We start from the raw sequence: 18,835 nt of genomic DNA on the forward strand, positions 1-18,835 counted from the left end.
AAAGATTGGATTTAGGGGAATCCTGCCTCACTTGTCCACAGCACAGAGGGACCCGTGGAATTGTAGGTGTGCAGGTCTGCATTCCTCACACAAGCCCCTGTGCTGTGCTTAACTTTGCTACCCTGACTAGTCATGACTATTCAGAGCAGTAAAGTCAGGTATTTCCAGGAGCTGGGTGCTGTTTAATGAGCCTCTCTGGCTTTTTAGCCAAGGCTGGCCTAGTGGGGCTAACTTGGACTCTTTATTAGTGTAGATAAACCCCCTGGGGGCTGATTTGAAGGAGGATTCGTGTTTAAATGCTGACAGCCCCGTCAGAGCCTTTACTATTTAACGGGCCTGTGCAAAGACACGTCAGAACAAAAAACAGGGAGAGCAGCCAATTAAAAGGTTCTCCCCCCCCCCCTCGCTTCCAGGGGACGTTGGCCACTTGCTAAGGCCAGTGCCAGCCCGGCGGCTGCAGCAGGGGCGGGTGCAATACACATGCACAGCGGGGGGGGGGCTAGCTTCCGCACCCCCTTTTTTATGCAAGGCCTGTCACCGGTTCTGCAAAGCACCGCAGGGCTGGGTGAACGTGCACCCCGGCTCGCTCTTCTGCAGCAGGGCCCCCCCCCCGCCCCCGCGCGCACGATCGGTCTTTGCACCCGGGGGCTGCGCGCTGGCACCGTGCCGTGAGCGGGGTGCAGCCGGGCCGCAGCAGGCGGGGTTCCCCGCGCGCCGGGCGGGACCCAATGAGCCGGGGGGGGGGGGGGCGGGAACCAGGCGAAGGGGGGGGGGGAAAGGCTGCAAGAGGCGCATGCTCCAGCCAGGCATGGCTGCGCCCGGGGAAACGCTGAGGAAGAGGAGGCGGGTGGGGGGCGCAGCGGCAGCGGCTGCAGCCCCAGGCCCGGAGGAGGGCGGGGAGCAGCAGCAGCAGCTGCAGGCGCCCCCGCTGCGCCCGGGCACCTTCTGGCTGAGCAGGCTCGTGCTCCTGCGCTGCGTGGCGCTGCTCTACTGTGAGTCTCTGCTGCGCCCTCCCCTCCCCCCCCCGCGCAGCGCAGACAGGGCGCAGGGCCGGCCGGCTGCGCGCAAGGGCGCCCCTCCCCCACCTAGAGCCGGGCAAGCTGCCTCCAAGCAGGTGCCCAGCTGGCAATGGGGAGGGGGTGAGCCCCCCGTCTCCCCCAGGTGTCCATGCGGGGGGAGCCCAGGCGCACGTGCGTCCAGCTGAGTGACACCTGGGGCCCTTGCGTGCACCCTGCTCTGCGGGAGTCTGGGGGTGCCCTGGCTCAGCGAGCCCCGTCTCCCCATCACTGGTACTCCTCTGCGCTGCCTTGCCGGGTCCCCACCTGCTGAGCCCTGAAAGGGTGCGGTTGGCACCCCTCCCCACCCCCCAGTGCCTGGGTTTGTGGGGGGAGGTCCCGGGCTGTCGTCTGTGTTTGTACAGCGCCTAGCGCAACTGGGGTCTGGCTACCGGGCAGGGAGGCCACTTCAGAACATAAGCTCAGCCGTGCTGGCTCAGGCCCGGGGTCCATCGAGCCCAGCGTCCTGGCTGCCGACAGTGGCCAGTGCTGGGTGCGGCAGGGGGAATGAACAGAACAGGGCAGTGGATGGCGTGATCCAGCCTCTCGTCTGCTCCCAGCTTCAGGCAGTCAGAGGCGTAGGGACCCCAGAGCATGGGGTTGTATCCCTACCGAGCATGATGAATAGCTGTTGAAGGAGGTGCTTTCCAGGAACTTGTCTAATTGTTTGTTGAACCCAGCTGTCCTTTTTGCCTTCGCCATATCACTTGGCAATGAGTTCCACAGGTTGATGTGTATTGTGCAAAGACGTTTTAAACCGCACAGCCCTCTTTTTCGGTAGTTTGTCCCCCCTCCTGAGACAAAACTTGTCATGTCATTTTGAAGAATGCGTTGCCCTGGCCCTGGTGGTGGGACCTTACACGCATCCTGCGTGAGGTCAAACGAGTGGGGACCGGGGTCAGACCAGCGGGGGCGGGCCTATGCAGTTCCTGGAAGTGCCGAGTTGTCCGGTGTTCCGGGAGTGCGTGAGCAGCTACCCTTCTCCTAGGTGCTACGTGAATACAAATAATACAGTAATAAATAATGGGGTGTTTGCGGGGAAAGGTTATCCACATTGCAATCTCTCTTTGGCTGCTATTCCAGCCCCGGGGTTGGCATGGGGCTGTAATCTCAGTCCACCTCCTCCATTGGGATTTGCAAATTGCTGGATCAGTGCAGGGGAATTAGACACTTCTTTTTTTTTTTTTTTTTTTTCTAATTTGGAGGCGATACACCAGAGTTTAAAAAAAAAAAAAAGCTTTTGTGTATGATTTTAATGAGTAGTTTCGTACAATGACTAAATTTATCCACTTCTAATAAACTGAGATAAACAAGCTACTATTCCACACTTAGTGCTTCCTCTATTTATTTATGCAGTACCTAATTTTTGTAGGGCTCTAAGCCCTGCCAGGCCCCTCTTGTCTATTCCTATGCAGTGTCGTCATTGTATCCCTTGTGGCCTGCCCATGTCCCTACCCCATTCATCTTTATTGGTCTATGTGGAACTGGCACAAAGCCCAGCTCAAGTTACGGTATGTCTACATTACAAGCGCTACAGCGACCCAGCTGCAGTTACACCGCTCTAGTGTAGACACTTGCTGCGGCAACAGAAAAAGCCCTTTGTGAATCCACCCCCTGAAGAGGCGGTAGGTAGGTCAATGGAAGAATTCATCCATCGACTGAGCAGTGTCTACACTGGGGCTTAGGTTGGCTTAAATTCACACTCCTAAAAGATGTCGTTTTCCCAACACTGGGTGACATAGCTAGGTTGTCCTGTTTTAGACGGAGACCAGGCCTTAGTCTCCCATCCTCAGGCAGGTCTACACTTAAAACGCTGTGTCGGCATTGATGCAGTGGTCCTTCTGTAGAGATTTGAGGAAGATGCTCCCAGCCAACGGGAGAGAGCTGTTCCCTTGGCATAGCTACTACCTTCTGGGGAGGTGGATTAACTATGTCAGCGGGAGAAGCTCTCCCGTCAACATCCACTGTCTACTGGGTTTTTTTTTCACACTTCTGAGCCACATAGCTATGCCCATATAGGTCTGTAGCCTAGACCAGACCTCAGTGTCATGGAAACTGCTGCTGTGGTTCCGAGACTTCTATGGCTCCAATCTCAGCCTGCCCTCAGATAAACGTTACCACCTATGTTCAATAAATACCCCAGTAGGGCATGTATTTCACCCTGCTCAGATTTTGTGTATTTTTGCTGGGGGTTGCATTATGCTTTGCCGTACATGCTGTTTGTCTTGCTCCAGGATTCTGAGAGACGTCCGTGGCTTTTCCCTTGTAGGCATTCTCCAGGTAGATTAATGAGAGGTAGAGATCTTTCTTTTGTGAGTCAGGCTGGTGTGAACATTTTACCTTTGTGAATCTCGTTGTTTTTTCTTGACTTGCATTGATGGTTGCAGATTCCAGTAAATGTTGGGTGGCTTTTGTTTGTTTTTTTGGTGAAAATTCTGTCCTTTGGACAAATGTGTCAGTCCACCTCACCCTCAGATTTGCTTCTGGTGAACGTCAGGCTTTGCATTGCAAAATGACATCCTTCTGCCTGCTAAAACTTGCACAAGTTCTTATGGCCATGGGTTAATCACAGAGGGCTGTGTTCTTCGGGCAAAAAAAAAAAAAAAAAGAGATGTGGGGAGGAGAAATGAAAACAAGACCCCAGTTCTGCAAACACGCCCATGCATAACTTTACTTGGGGGAGCAAACGTGTTCCCTTTAACATGTTCCCTCATATCATGTGAATAAAGTGAAGCATGTGTTTAGATGCTATAGGATTGAGATCTTAGAGTAAAAGTCTGTTGCCGCCTTAACTACTCAGTTGTGACTGTCGCCTTTATAAGGGAGGCTCTGGTTCGTGTATCAAAAGATTAGTTTTATGGCAAACTTCAGCATCTCAGGCTATGGCTATACTACAGCTTAAGTCGACATAAATTATGTTGCTCAGGAGTGTGAGTTAGCCACTTATTCAGGGTGGATTAATTTAGTCCACAGAAAAGCTCTCGCCCCTGGGCCTGAATCTAATCTACACTAGCCATTTTACAGTGCCGCTGTAAAATGGCTTGTGTAGCCATGTTATGCCGATGGGAGAAAGCTCTCCTGTGGACATAATTAAACCGCCCCCAATGAGCAGAGAGGTATGTGTCACACAGCGCTGTGCACACTACCACTCATGGTGGTGAAACTGATGTGGCCCAGAGATGTGGTTTTTTCTTTTTTTCCCTTCACACCCTTGAGTGACATAATTTTTGCCGGCATAAGTGGTAGTGTAGACATGAGCTTACAGCGGCTATGCTACAGAGCTTACAGCGGTGCAGTTGTGCCCCTGTGCGCTTTCTTGTGTAGCCATAGCCTCAGTGGAAGGCTGACTTCTGTTTTGATTTGGTTGTGTTGGTTGGTTTTTTGTTTGGGGGGTGTGTGTGTGTGTGTGTGTGTGTGTGTGTGTGTGTGTGTGTCTTTTTCTCTCTCTCAAAATATGCTTGAGATATTTTACATAAGGTTAGCATGTAATTTTCTGTATGAATGTTCCAGGGTGGTAGCATTCCACGCAGTGTGGTTGATTTCAGGTTCCATTCCTTTGCTCCTCTCTTATTAAATTATTTTAATAAAAACCTTCTTTCCTAACTTCTGCTGCATACCCTTGCTCCCTCCCCTCTCTCTGCAGAACTCCTTCAGACGCAACCAATTTTTGCTGCTCACGCGGGATTATAAAGTAATGGGAGCATCCTGCTCACCCCAAGGACTGTATCCCCAGTAGACGTAATGCGTGTCTCCATTCTCAGCTCAGTTGGAGATTGAAATGCAGAGCAAGAGCCGCTTTGGGCGCTCCTTCATTGGGAGATGGAAGTTGTGATTCTTTGTCTCAGGGTCTCATCTGACGTTCAGATTTGATTGGAGGTCATCGGGAACCAACAGCTGTGCGAGGTCCTTCTTGACGATAGGTTTGCGGTGTCAGCAAAATTCCAGGGAGAGCTGGCTCACATCAGGAGGCCTGTCTGCATCTGTCATGGTTGGATGCAGGTGGTAATCTTTCCGCCTCCCCAAAGATGTTGTGAACTAGGGAAATTCTTCTTATCACCAAGACGTGTAGCATTACCTTCTTCACCTGGACAATAAGAGAGCCAGCGGTCCCCAAGGAGCACAGTGTCATTAAGAACAGGAGTGCTTAGAGTCACCGTTTCTTTCACTTAATAATGAGAATGGCGTTGGGATTAATCAGTGAGAGCAGGGGTTGGCAAGCTATGGCACGCGGGCCAAACGTGGCATGCCAGATGATTTTGAGCGGTACTCACGCTGCCATTGATGCCAGGGTTGTTTATAGTTTTTGGTGGTGCCAGGAGCGGCTCCTGGCCAGGATGCTGGGGTCATGTCATGTGGGAGAAGGGTGGGTGCGGGAAGTGTGGGGGAGGAGGGGATGAAGACTTGGTACGCCACTTCTGAAAGGTTGCCGACCCCTGAGTTAGAGCACGGCAGGTTACTCTTTCTGTTCTGGCCTCAGCAAATACCACTGAAAGCAGTGTCACTGTTCAGTGACCATTAATGCTGTGCAAAATATTCACGGTGAAACCCATGCTCATAAAACACTTGGTTACAAATTCTAAATTTGTCCCAGATCTGTCTGCGAGATCACTAAGATTTGCAGCCAGCCAGCCGGCTTTATGGAGTTCTTTTGGAGATTTTTTTTGTTTGTTTGTTTGGTTTTTTGCATCAAAACCACGCAGAAGCTGCAGTTCTGTATGATTTCGACACCTGCTTTATTTCTGGTTTTGAACGAACACTGAAAGCCGGGGGTCCGAATCTCCACCAGTCAGAATGAGAGAAATGTGGACCTCTACCCTGTGGAAATACAGTCTGCTGAATTTCTCACAGCTCTCACAGTTTGCTGTTTCTTATGCAAAGTTGATTAGTGTTCTTCTGTGATTATGAAGGCTGTTGCTTTCCAGACATTATTAGGGAGCTATAAATGCACCATGTTCTGCAGTAAATTGTGTTTTATTGTTTATATTAAGGTTGGCCTGGAGTCTTCAACCAAAATATGGGCTTCGTTATACTAGGCACAGGGCAGACCTTGCGAAAGTCAGCCCTTGCACTCGTTGAAGGCTCTGATTCTGCTTTGTGCAGTACATGGCCAGGCTCAAAGCCCCATTCAGTTTGCATGAGCGTAGCAAGCTATGCATGTGCTACACAATGCAGGATCAGAACCTAACAGACAAGACGGACAAAAGGTGGGAGGGGAAACAGACCCCAGGAAGGGAAGTTACGTTCTCAGGTTTTAGTATGGTGTTTGTAAGTGGACCCTCTGAAAAACCATGCTTCTAAAACCCAAATACCCCTACACTTTACTATACTAATAATACAAGGTTTTTGTAATGGAAAGGGTTTTTTAAAACCTTTTACCTCTTCCTTTTGACTTAGCCTGGCTCCGGGTTTAATTCTTAGTCACTCTCTTTGGTTCTTGCACACTACTGCAATGTTGAATTTGAAGTTCATCTGTTTGATTAGAATTAAAGAGGGTATTAATGGAATGTTTTCCTCTCCCCCCTCTTTGTCTTAAGTTTTGTAAAATCTTCATGATCCCCAAACCTGAATTTTTGTGCTAGATTTGGCATAGGCTAAATTTTGAGTCCAGTTATCATTGGAAGTGTGTTTGCAACTAATGCCTCTGTACCATATGCTGTGAGGATGCGTTGCTGCTCATTGAATTTTGCAACCCGGGATGAAATTAATCCGTGTGACTTGAAAATAAAGAGATTGTGAACAACGAAATCCCTAGTCCATGTCAGAACTCAGCTCGCTGTTCTGCCGAAAGAAAGAGAGAGCAAGGTATCTTTGTAAGGGTGGGACGCTTTCAAGTGAGACAGGGCTGCCTTTTGATCTCAGTTGCAATCCTAGGTTAACAACAGCGGGAAACAATTTTAAGCCTCTGGGTCAAGCAGATATTTTGACCTCGTTTCTGAAGATGGAACAACTTACTTTGACAGATCTTTCCCCCCTGCCTTCTGCCTACACTCAGTAAACTGTGACGGTTGCTTCAGACTTATTGAGGAGATGGCTGATAGCATTATGACAGACGGACATTCCTCGGGGCTGGGATGTTTTCCTCTTCTTCCATTTCACCCTTCTGATAACGGTTTAAACATACCGTTTTCATTTACACGGTGTTTGAAAAATGCATCTCGTGGGGGCCTGTATTAAAATGTGGTGGAAAATTGGTTGTTCTCTGACAGTTATCAGCTCCTGCATTCCAGCACAGCTGTGCACTGTGCTTTCTAGCAAGCCAGAGGGGAGGCCCTGGGGTTGGTGTGTGTGTGTGTGAGTGTGAGTGAGAGAGAGAGAGAGAGAGAGAGAAAATAATGTTCGTGAAGTGAGGGAAAGGATCATTAACATAGGGTTCTTCCTTGGAAAAGATCTCCTCTTTTTCATCTGGAGGCAGGGTCTATTTCCATCCCTCGCTGCAAGGGTCTAGGATCTGTGCTTGTGAAGTGAAAGCAGGGCATGTGACTTGGGTTCCCTAATTTGTTCATTTTCCTGGCTGCTGCTTTTTTCCTCTCCCTTTTCCAGGTAACCCACACGGAATCTGTGTAAAATGTAACACAGCACAGAGTGCTGTTGATAACCTGCCCGTTATTTTAAAGGGGGTTTCCAGGCATGGCCACAAGCTGGGAAGTCCCTGGCAATGGGACTGCTTTGGAGCTGTGAGGTCAGGGAGGCAGGTTGGTGAGGGAAATATGCAAGGGACCAGATAGGTGGGGATGGAGGCATTGCAGCATGGATGGCCCGTTGGCCTCCACAGATCCCCTGAGGCATTTGACTGGTCCAAAAATAAATGGTCCATTGCCTGTTTCAGAATATTTGATCAATGTCAAAAACTGATCAAATATACGAAGCACTAATTTATTAGAACAATGACCAAAAAGAGTAAGACTTTATGGTCTCCAACAGGTTTAGCTTTAGATAGAAACTTATGCTTAATTACAAAGAACAAGTTATGTAACTGAGTGATTTTTTTTTTTCAACTCCAATGAAACAAAGTTCTAAAAAAATGAAAGAATGGTACCACGAACGCAATTAAAAAGGTGGATCGTTGCCTACGTCAGGGCGTACTTGCTGGAATATTTGACCCTCATCAAACAATAAGCGGTCAAATAATGTCAGTTGACCGATTTGCTAATCCTAAATCTGTGGGATTTGGTGGCCAGAACCTCTGCTGACCCCATGATTTGGGGCAGGGGGGCAGGAAGGGAACGGGAAAAATGTAGAGAAGCCACTGCGTAGTTTCCTTCCTGTACTGAGCCCATGCCAGTGGGATATTCCTAATAGAATGCTAAGGATATTGGAAGATACAGGCACCTGGGCTGGTTCAGCGCATCCCATTAATTTATGAGGATAGCTGCCATTCTATATTTGCAAAGTAGACCACACTAAGTGCTTTTAATTAGCTAGGTGATTCTTGCAACATCTCTCTGGGAGGTAGGTTAGATATTGGAGGCCTGTTTCTCCACTGCCCTCCACGTTGTTCCATCATTTTACCCCTGCAAAGTCAGAGCAAAACACTGTCTATTCAGAATGATTATGCCCGGCAGAAGGGAATCCTAGAGAGAGAATTTAAGTGGATACTGTTGCAGTATCCAGTTCTTTTTAAGGACCCATCTGTTTGTTAAAATAAATGGTCTAAACAAAACAGAAAACAAAACAAAACAAAAAACCAACCCCGCCCCTCAAAAGCATCTTTGTATAGCATCTTTCATGCAAAGCATATCCCCAAATGATTTATTGAGATGGAGTACAGGTACAAAAGTTAAATATAAGAAATAATAGCAGAAGGAGAAAGCAATTCGGAGAGAAAAGCAATGCAGAATAGGCGTGATAGCTAATTAGAGTAGGTTTCCCATTCTGATCTTTATGTTCTTGTGTGTTCCTATATCCTTGCAAACGATTACATTTATTCCCACTTTTTCAAATAAAGAAACCCCGCTTGAGGAGATTCTGTTGGAAATACAGGTGGAGTGGCTATTACTAATTAAGGAAATATATAAACACACAGAGTTTGAATGTTTGTTTTTTGATCACCGGTTCTGAGCAAAGTTTATGGTCCTAGGATCAAGTGTATAGTAGTGGCTCCCTTCCTCTTCCCCCAGTCCTTGCTGAAGTGTGGATGCTCAGATAGGTGCATGTGCATGGAAATACCTATTTTGGGCATTTGGGATTTCAAGGTTCTGCTTAGAAAACCCCCTTCTGTAATGTGATCCACACTCTGTAAAGTGCTTTGAAATGAAAGGCATCTTATACATCTAATTCTCCTTCTCTTTATGTATTTTTTGTACTAATTTTGTCTAGTAAGTAGGGATCTACTCAAATGCTTAAAGAATACTTTATTCTTCCTAAACCTTACATCTCAAATCTAAAACCTTCTCAGGAGAGCATGTGTTAGTTACAAAAGGACTTGGGTGCCTGAAGATTTTTCTTCCCATCCAAATGATCTTATTACTTTAAAAGGTTCGCCGTAGTTTTCAGATGATCTAGTCTAGATTATAGTATACTTTTTGAATTTTTTTCCACGGTAAAATTTGAATGCACACACTTTGACTTCAGTTAGCCGCTCTATAAAACAAAGACCGTAGATTAGCGCTGTATCCCTTTAGCAAGCTGGATGCCAGCAGTTACACTGTGGAAGGAAAAGCTTTGTAAGGAAGACAGAAGCATGTTTGGCACTAAACAGTGCACTTTCACTTCAGTAAAATAGCTCCATCAGTAACAGGCATTGATGGCTCCAGGGGAATGATAACAAGGTCAGAGTGAGAGAGAATCTATCTCTATAAGGTCAGCAGTTCACCTAGGTTTGGTTTGGACTAGAAAGGTGTTTCAGAGATGTCCTTAAACTGGAACTTAATCTGTCTGATTCACTTTTAAACACATAACTGGACTATGTTCAGAGATTTAAGTTGCGGCTCTGAACAGTGAGATATTTTCTTATTTGTCTTCATGTTATTTTGAACATAGTAGTGAGCTAACTTTTTTTAAAGAAGTCATTAGTTGTGTTACTAATGACACATGGAATAAAACGAAGGATTTTAAGAACCAGATGTGCTTTTTACTCTCTTTATCTTATGTATCTCAACTTTGATGATGAAAATATGTTGGTTAGTTTCACTTTCTGGCTCTGCTCATTGCTAGCTAACTCACTAACAGTGCTGTCGTGTTTGGGTTTCCAATCCTGCAGTGGAGAGTGTCAATGAAAAAATAAGATGTTTCATTCATTTTTTTAATAATATATAAAAACTCTGATCACTCCCCCGCCCTTCCCCTCTTCCCCCCGTTATAAAACCTAGATTTCAGGCCTGAACAAAGTTGCCAGCATCTACTCAACACAGTACCTTTCTTAGAATGCTTTGTCAGGTCAAAGGTGAAGTTGATATCTGGCCCCAGGCACATTTTTTGTGTATGTAAAATGTAGTTTGCTTTTCGTGCAAAGATCTATGCTCTTGGTTCATTTCTTCTTGTGGTTTGGGCTTTAAGTAGAAGTTAAGCCTTTTTTTAATAGGGAAGGGCGACATGACTGGAAAGTTTTGGATTTCACATTTTAAAATCTTTACAGAGCATGAAGAATGGGATTCTTTCTTTTACTGTGACGGTGTGGCTGGATTGGGAAATGGGACTAAGGTGACAGGGCAAAATGTATAAGACTAAATAATTCCAGTTTGGTGATTCTCTGTGCTGCGTGTACCAGTTGTTTATTGGTAGCACGTGGGATCCTGTCTTGGAGTTTTTTTGTTAATGGAAAAGTACGGCAATGCACCTTCTGAAGTGAGAATAAGTAGGGGGAAGGTCGATTAACAGTTGATGACACTTTACATGCATTACTTCTGTAAAGATCAGCTCGCGTCAGATAGAGGAGGCTGATCCCACGTGAGCTGTCAAAGGCTCTGACTACAGCTTGTGTGGGAGGAAGCATAGGGGTCTCTTTAATTAATTGTCAATCTGTAAAGGAGCAAAGAGCATCGGTAACAGCAACGTACTTCGAAGAGGAAATGTCACAAACCGGACAGATGGATTGACAAAGTTTAAGGCACTCAAGTACCGGGAGCAGCAGATTAGATGATAAAAACTTTGGGGAGAAAGTGGTCTGAGCAGTTAGAAGGACTCTTTCCTGCAGACTAACTGACCGGAGTTGGAGCCTTTCCGAGACGGCATGGGTTTTTGGAGGCGTTATTTAAAGCGACCTTGAGTGTGCTGAGAAGCTGCAGAGGATAACTTAAGTTCAGAGATGCCTGCAGCCTCAAAGTTAAATTCGGGTTACTGCCACTTGCGTGGGGGAAAGAGAACTGCGAGAAAACCTTTTCAGATGTGAGAAAGAAGGTTGTGTGTTCTAAATTCTCAGAAAATTGCTCAGTTCTTTGAGATCTGTGTTTGTCTAGCCCGGTGGTTCCCAACCTTTTTGGCTCGAGGGCCACAGATCTCATTGTTACAACCCTGAAGGGCCACCAGTCTTCGCCAGCAGCCCTCATCCTGTCCCCCCACTGCAGCCAGACAGAAGGAGTTCAGCAAGGAGGCTGCCTCCCTCCTCACTGATCTCCCATCCCCCTGGCTGCAGCAGGAAACCACAGGTGTCCTGTAGCCCCTTGCGTTCCACCTGGAGCCCCAGGCAGTGGCTCCCTTCTGCAGCCAGGGAGGCAGGAGATCAGCGCTCCCCTCCCTCTGGCTTCAGCAGGGACCCAAGTGCCTAGGGACCCAGGCAGAGCGCTTTGCCGTGCTCCCTGCTACAGCTGGTCCCATCCCCTTGGCTGCAGCAGGGAGCCTGCACTGGTCTTTTAGCCACGCGGCAACACGCTCCGCCTGGGTCCTTAGCCAGCAGCTCCCTTCTGCAGCCAGCGGGACGGGAGCCATGGGCCCCTTTGAAAGCCGCTGAGGGCCACTTTTGACCCCTGGGCCACAGGCTGGGAACCACTGGTCTAGTCCATAAACTGATACCCGAAAGTACAAAGTAATATGGCCTAGGCGGTTTGAACGTGGGAGGGGGTGTAATGACATTTAGGGTCTATTCCTGCCTTTGCCTCCAGCCTGCTGTGTGGCCTGGAGCATGTCACTTCTCCTTTTTGGGGGCTTGTCTACACGGGGCAGTAATGCAGATGACGGAGATGGGACTTCTACAGTGCGCTAAGGTGTTGCACGTTAGTGGGCCTGTGTAGACCCTGCTGGTGTGCACTTACAGCTCCTTAGTGCATTGTAATGTGGTGCTGTACATACTACGGCAGAATGTTAAAGGGAACTTTTAGCGCACACCAGCAAGGTCTACATGGACCAACTGATGAGCAACACCTTAGTGCTCTTTAGAAATCATTCCCACCCTCCCCCTCCCCCCCCGAAGTCGCATTAGTGCTCCGTGGAGACAAGTGCCGAGCCTCTGTTTCTTCTCTCTCTCTTGTTTGTTTTGTCTATTCAGGTTGTAAACTCTTCAGAGCCTGGGTGTGTGTGTTTGTACAGTGCTGGGACAATGAGCAGTCTAGGTGCTCCTGTAATACAAGTAATAAGGTCTCAAAACCAACCCATCGCCCTGCAATTAGAGGGACAAGCACAGAGTGCGGATTCATGAGATTCTGGGTTCTAATCCCAGCTCTGCTACTGACTTGCTGACTAGCCTTGGACAAGTCACTTAGCCTCCATCTTTGCTGCTTTCTCCCCTGCCAACCCCCATCCATCCCATGCCTCCAGTGATCACAAACCATTAAAATGGGGATTGTACATAATTGCCTCTCAGGGCAGTTGGGCAGTTTAATTAATATTCGTACAGCATTTTGAATGTGAAAGTGCTACAGGGGTATTATTTTTTATTCTGAGAGCAACCAACTTTCTTAACTGACAGGAGCCTGAGTAAGGCTTGTAGTGATATTTTCTATATCTGAGCGATGAGCCTTTTTGAGAAGGCAAAAGATTTTTTTTTAAAAGCACGTGTTTAAATTAAACGTACAGATAGATAATAAGTATTTCTGTTAATGAGTTTGTACAAGAGCTGGGAATGAAATACTCGATGTATCTAATCCGTTTAACACATGCAGCAATACACAGTGCATATGGAGAACTTCCCTTTGTATTTTTGCACAGATTCATAATGCTATTTGTTTGGGGGCATAACAATTTACAGGTTACAAAGCTGAGGTTGGTTGACTGTCACAACGAATAATACACCTGCATCTACACGTAAACCGGAGCAAACTCCGAAAAGAGGGTAAAGTGTCCTGGGGCCTGATTTCCATCAGAGTCCATGGAAGTCTAAGTGGACTTTGAGTCAATCCCTACTCCAGCGTGTTCCATCCTGGACATGAGAGCTGATGATGGACAACCCATCAGGCATTCTGTGTCATGTTACATACTGGGGTAAAAGTTGGTTCGTGTGTTATGGATGTGAAACTGCCACGGGCATATTCATTCCATTCTTGTCTCGTGCGTTTAAACTGCTCTTGAAGTCAAAATAGATGCTTGGAATTGAGATGAGCTGTCAGTTTCTTGCATTGCGTGACGTGCACATGCAGCAGTCAGGTTTGCTAGCCTGTTCTGTTCCCCCCAGCACATAAGGACTTGTCCGTGTGGGCTCCTGGTCCAGGACAAAGTGCTCTAAATGGGCTTTGTCGAAGCATGCTCTCTGGGGGATGGGCCTCCCCTGGTAGGGTGCATGTAGGTAGCCCTGCAGCTGCCCCTCTGTGTGGGGGGATAGAAATCGTGTGCATAGGGCACAGATCTGGCAGGTAGGAGATAGAGAGTCTGTCTTCAGTTCTAGCACTGAGAGACCTTGGGCAAGTCTCTCGACCTCTCTGCCCCTGGAGAGGGGTGGTGATGTTGATGCATCATATGAGCTACTCATGAATGTTTGAGATGCTTTGATAGAAGGCAATAGAGAGGGGCAAAGTATCCCCACGATGCATGGGGAGTTTGGTTACCGGCCTGACCGAACTTTTCTGCCTTTGGCTATACGTTCCAGCCTCTCGCTTCCATGGCTGGGGGAGTTGGAGAGCATCGTGCAAGTAGTGCAGTCAGCCCTGGGGAAGGGACAAGTTGCAGTTGAGGAAGGTGGAAGACCTAACAGTCACACTTCCATCTGACTGGAAGACTGGAGTGAACTTCGGTGTCATATACCTATAATACACATATATGTATGAATCCTCAGCCACGCAGAGGATTATGTAGCTGTGGTGTAGTAACATGTACCTGTACTTTGTAGTATATCGATTGCCCTCTAGTGGTAGTTGTAGTTATAATACTACTTGGTGCAGGAAATGAGTGTTGGAGGAGCCCTGAAATCTTAATGGGAGGTTGAGTATAATTGTGTTTTGTGGGAAGAACAAAGACTGGTGGATTGTAAGCAGCGAACCGCAAGGTCTGTGTCTTTCCACATGTGCATGTGTAATATTGTACGCGTGTGGATAATGTACTAGAATAGTGGTGACATGGGTCTTGATAGTGTGGAGGTATAATGGAGTGCTATTTAGGAGGAAGTGTAAGGACTGTTCTGGATAAGATGAGTTTTTAACCAAATTAGAAAAACTGCTTATGCAAATTGATTGCAAAATTGTTACATTCCACGTTCCAGACATATAAATGCTTGGTTTTTTAAAAAAAAAATTGTATTTTTGGCCCGAGCTGTACAATTCTTAGATGTGCGGTTCATGCCAACTTATAATAGATCTTTGCTGCTTTTAAACTTAAATACCCTGTACAATATTCTGTCTATATAGCGTATACTTTTCTTCAATTGCTGCAGTGTATATTTTTCCTAATTTACCCTTTCCTTGTTTGTCTTGCTTACAGTGCAGGGGTCTAATTTAGATTTTTCTAAACTGATTAGCAGTTACGGGTTGGAGCAACAATTTGTGCAGCATTTAGAGGTAAATTTGATTAGCACTTTTTGAAAACTGTGTAGCAAATTGCAATGCTAATCAAGGTAAATCAAGCCATGTAGGGTTTTTTAAAGGCAGAGAGTTTTTTTTAACCAAAGCAGAGGTATTAAATAATCTGACATTGGGAAACGTTCTAATTCTGCTGGTTTTATGTACTGAATTTTTTAGTTTTACAGTTCTGAGCAGAGCTCTAATTTAAAAAAAAATAAAATAAAGCCAGCATAAGGAATACCTTAAAATATATGTTTTTTAAATGTTAAGTTATTTAGCTTATTGTCATAAAAAGCCAACTCTTTTTATGGTCAGTGTCCGTCTCTCCCCCCCCCCCCCCCTCCTCTTCTTCTCTCTCTAATCTAATGAAATGCTCTGCTTGGCTTTTATCAATTTTTTTATAAAATAGTTCAGTGTGTTTAAAAAAAACCCAATCTGCTGCATTAGGGTTCTGATTCAAACCTGATTAAAGTCAATGGGAATCCTTCTGTTAACTTCAGGTAGTTATTGGGTTGGGCCCTTAGTGCTCATTCAAGAAACAGTAAGAAAATAAATTGGTATGTCATGTCAGAGTAATGGTTTTAAAGGGATTAATTGAATGCCACTGGAAATCCTTGTGTGTGTTTGGGGGAGATGGTGCAGTCTTCTGATCACGGTTAATGTGAAGTGTGTTTCTTTCCTCCTCAAATGAGTAGGGGAGTTAGTTCAGGTTTAAAATATAAATTGAGGACCAGATTCAGACCCTGAGTGCAGACAGTGGTACATGTTAAGAACCTGATCCTATGAGTTACTCAGCACCTCTCAGGAGGCTCTGAGAACCTTTGCAGGATTGGGCCCTTTGACTCTATATATGGACTGGCTGCAGTAATTCCTCACCATGGATTATTCCTACCATGGGATCTGTACGAAGCATGAGATGGGTTACACACTGACCCCAACCCTTCATCCTGGTTCGCCTCTTCCAGGGATGAGATCTTTGAGAAGCGAGTCTGAAGCTCTGGCATATGATTTCTGTAATAACTCCGGGCTGCTCTTCATTGTGCCCGTTTTACATGGGCGGGGGAGGGGAAGGAAGTGGCGTAACAGTCGGACAGAGAGAGTGAATTGCAGAGCCGGGACTAGAACCAAGACCACCAGAGTCTCAGCCTGTGGCCCTATCTCCTTCCTATGCCGCCTCCCAGTTCAGTTTTTGTCTTGTCTTATTTTGAAATTACAAATTTCTTCAAGTTTGCAAATTTCTGAGCCCAAGCCCACTATTCCAACACGCCAGACTATGTGCAAGTTGGAATTCTGTTCTCAATGCAGGGATTAGGTCCTGATTTTTATAGTTAATCAAACCTCCAGGTCACAAGGTTTGCAAATGTTAGCAAAGCGTGGCTTCACATACAGACTTGGCAGGGGGAGCCCATATCTATTGGAAAACGGCACTTTGTGAGCCCAGTTCCATGTACCTGCATCCGGATTTATACACGTGTTGTTGTTAGATATGTTGCTGTCTGTGGACATCGAAATTGTAGTGCTCACCACAGCTCCCTCCGTCTAGGATAGATCTGAGTATTACTAGGAGAGGGAAAATAATCAGTGTTGTAGCATTTTGGAAGACTTCAAATGTTGCTGCAAATGACGTAGCCAGTGATCGGATAATGCTTGAAACAGGAGCAGGTTGGCTGCTGGGAGTGCAACGTATGGAGCCTTAATCAGGAAATGTCGGTTGACCCTCATCATTCCTCTGACAGAGGAGATTACTGCAGCTACAAACTGCACGCTGGTAACTGGGAGGAGATTCCTAAAATATGAGATAATTCCTAGAAACTGACCGACTTTCTCTGCAGTACATCAAATTCTAGGTCTATGATCTGTAATTAAATTGCTTTTATACGGTTAAAAAAAGCATCTGGCTGTTCTTAGATTGTCCAGTGTAAGGATGTAGATATCAGTGGAAGAGCTGTAGTGACGTGTAAAAGTAGCAATTTAGAGGACAAGAAAATATTAAATCATACATTTTGGACATGCCGGGATGTGAGAGGGTACAGGAGTCCAGCCCATCACTACTGAAATAGTTGCATTTTTGTGAACATTAACTGTGAAATGGCCAAATTAACTTGAAGCATCTGAGATGCTGAATGTTATCTCATGAGCTGTCACATTAACATATCAGACCGTTTTAAAATATGTTCTGTGAGAGAAAAATTCTAATATTTGGGGTTTTATACAGATGATGATGTACACAAACTATTATACGTTGATTTCCAAAGCTAGACTATCACACTGCAGATAGCACCTCTTGTCTGTGTGGTGTGGGGTAATTATTGCCCAAAGCATTAGAAAACCAGCACTATCCATTACAATCAGCACTATTTGTGCTGATGATAAATGGAGCTGTTGAATATTTACACTGTACAGTATTTTGAATGTTGCCTTCAGATAATGAAAATATCTTGGGTTAAGGTAGGAAGGGAGGATGGTGCAGCTATCCCCATCCTGCTAAGAACTTAGGGGGTGTTGTCCCTCCTCTACCTGGCTTGGGTAAGCGGTGTTCTCCTACAGCTCCTCATTTTCCTGGGCTAGTGCAATCAGAGCACCCTCTTTTGTTACTGTCGCCTTTAACCACTGTTTATATGGAGTGGTTTCCATTTGGGGCCCTCCAAGTGCCCGACAAACGTGAATGAGGTAGCTTCACAGCAACATTGTGAGGCAGGCTAATACTGAATGCAGATGAGGAAACTAAATCTGTGTGACATACCCAAAGTCACACAGTGAGTGTGGGATGGAGCTGGGGAGAGAACTCAGGTGTCATCTGCTAAGGGACCTGCTGACTTTTGCTAGGTCCTCTGCCTTGACTGCAATGTTTTAAATATACTTTATCCTGTCATCGAAGTAAATGCATCCAGGGGGCCGTGAAATGCCATTCCTGTGCTTGCATTTCCTACGGGACAGCGAATACGATCCTGGCTTCAGAATTCCCTGAGTCCAAGATACTGTAAGGAGATAGGGCATTGCTGGGGTTCTTTTCAAAATGTACCATAAAGCCCCCAGCTGGGACTCCGTTTCCCTGTAGAAGAATGTTCACTAGAATTGGTACATGAGAGGTTTGTTATGAAGTGGCCATATTGAAATGATGCCTCAGAAATGATGGTGAGCCAGATTCTCATTAGGATCTGGTCCCTTTGTACCACCCAGGCAGCCCAAAAGAGATGAGTACTTGCGGTAGCTGGCTGGTTGAGAATTCCCCTGGCATTGGGGGAGCTCTTGGGTGGTGTCAAACTGGTGGCTCCTGCATCAGTCCATGCCCTGGGTAGATTGGTGCATGGTCCTCTGAGGCACATGTGCAACTGTTGTCAGTTAAAGTAGCCCCTAAGTTACACCACTCATGCTGGTATCAGCTCAGATAGAACCTCAGAATCGGGCAGCTGTGTAATGAGCATCCTGCCACTCCTCCATTCTCTGGCACCGAGTGGAACTTGGCTGCCGGAGAGAATCTGTCTTGTTGTGACTATGGTGTAGCCCCTTTGCTGACTTTTTGTTCCCAGATAAGCTATTGTTAGCAGGACTTGCCATCTTCCTCCTGAAAGCTGTGAACCGCACTGTCTTTTCTTCGTGCACGGGGAGTGGATGTGTAGCTGTCTTAGCAGCCTTTGGTCTGGGTGGGATTTGAGAGGGATCCAGACACGCTCGAAAGTTGGCAAAGTTCAGGTCTGAGCTCAGTTATTTCTGCTTATTATGTGAGGCAGTGATGTCTAATGAACAGAGTCCTGTTCCTAACTCTGTTGTGCATGTGACCTGGGGCAAGTTGCTTAATCTTGCTGTCTCAGTTTACTCACTGGTAAAATAGAGATGCTGTGTGTGGCCTGTGTGTGTCTGGGTGGGATTAGTTGATGTTGCGTAAAACACTTTTTTGGAGACCCTCGGATGAAAGACACT

The 18,835-nt window shown here is 46.3% G+C and overlaps 1 protein-coding gene across 1 annotated transcript in view; it reads left to right on the plus strand.

Moving 5' to 3' along the window:
* The first annotated feature begins 797 nt into the window (after positions 1–797).
* The window catches only part of LMF1 (lipase maturation factor 1), a 315,025-nt gene continuing 296,987 nt past the window's right edge, over positions 798–18,835 (plus strand). Inside the window, exon 1 of the mRNA XM_067534103.1 lies at positions 798–992. Coding sequence (XP_067390204.1) covers positions 809–992 — 184 coding nt within the window. The 5' untranslated portion in view covers positions 798–808. The remainder of the gene's footprint in view (positions 993–18,835) is intronic.

This window comes from Emydura macquarii, unplaced genomic scaffold (genome assembly GCF_026122565.2).
Source record: "Emydura macquarii macquarii isolate MOO-44397 ecotype Brisbane River unplaced genomic scaffold, CSIRO-AGI_Emac_v2 contig_3390, whole genome shotgun sequence".
NCBI classification, from domain to species: domain Eukaryota; kingdom Metazoa; phylum Chordata; order Testudines; family Chelidae; genus Emydura; species Emydura macquarii.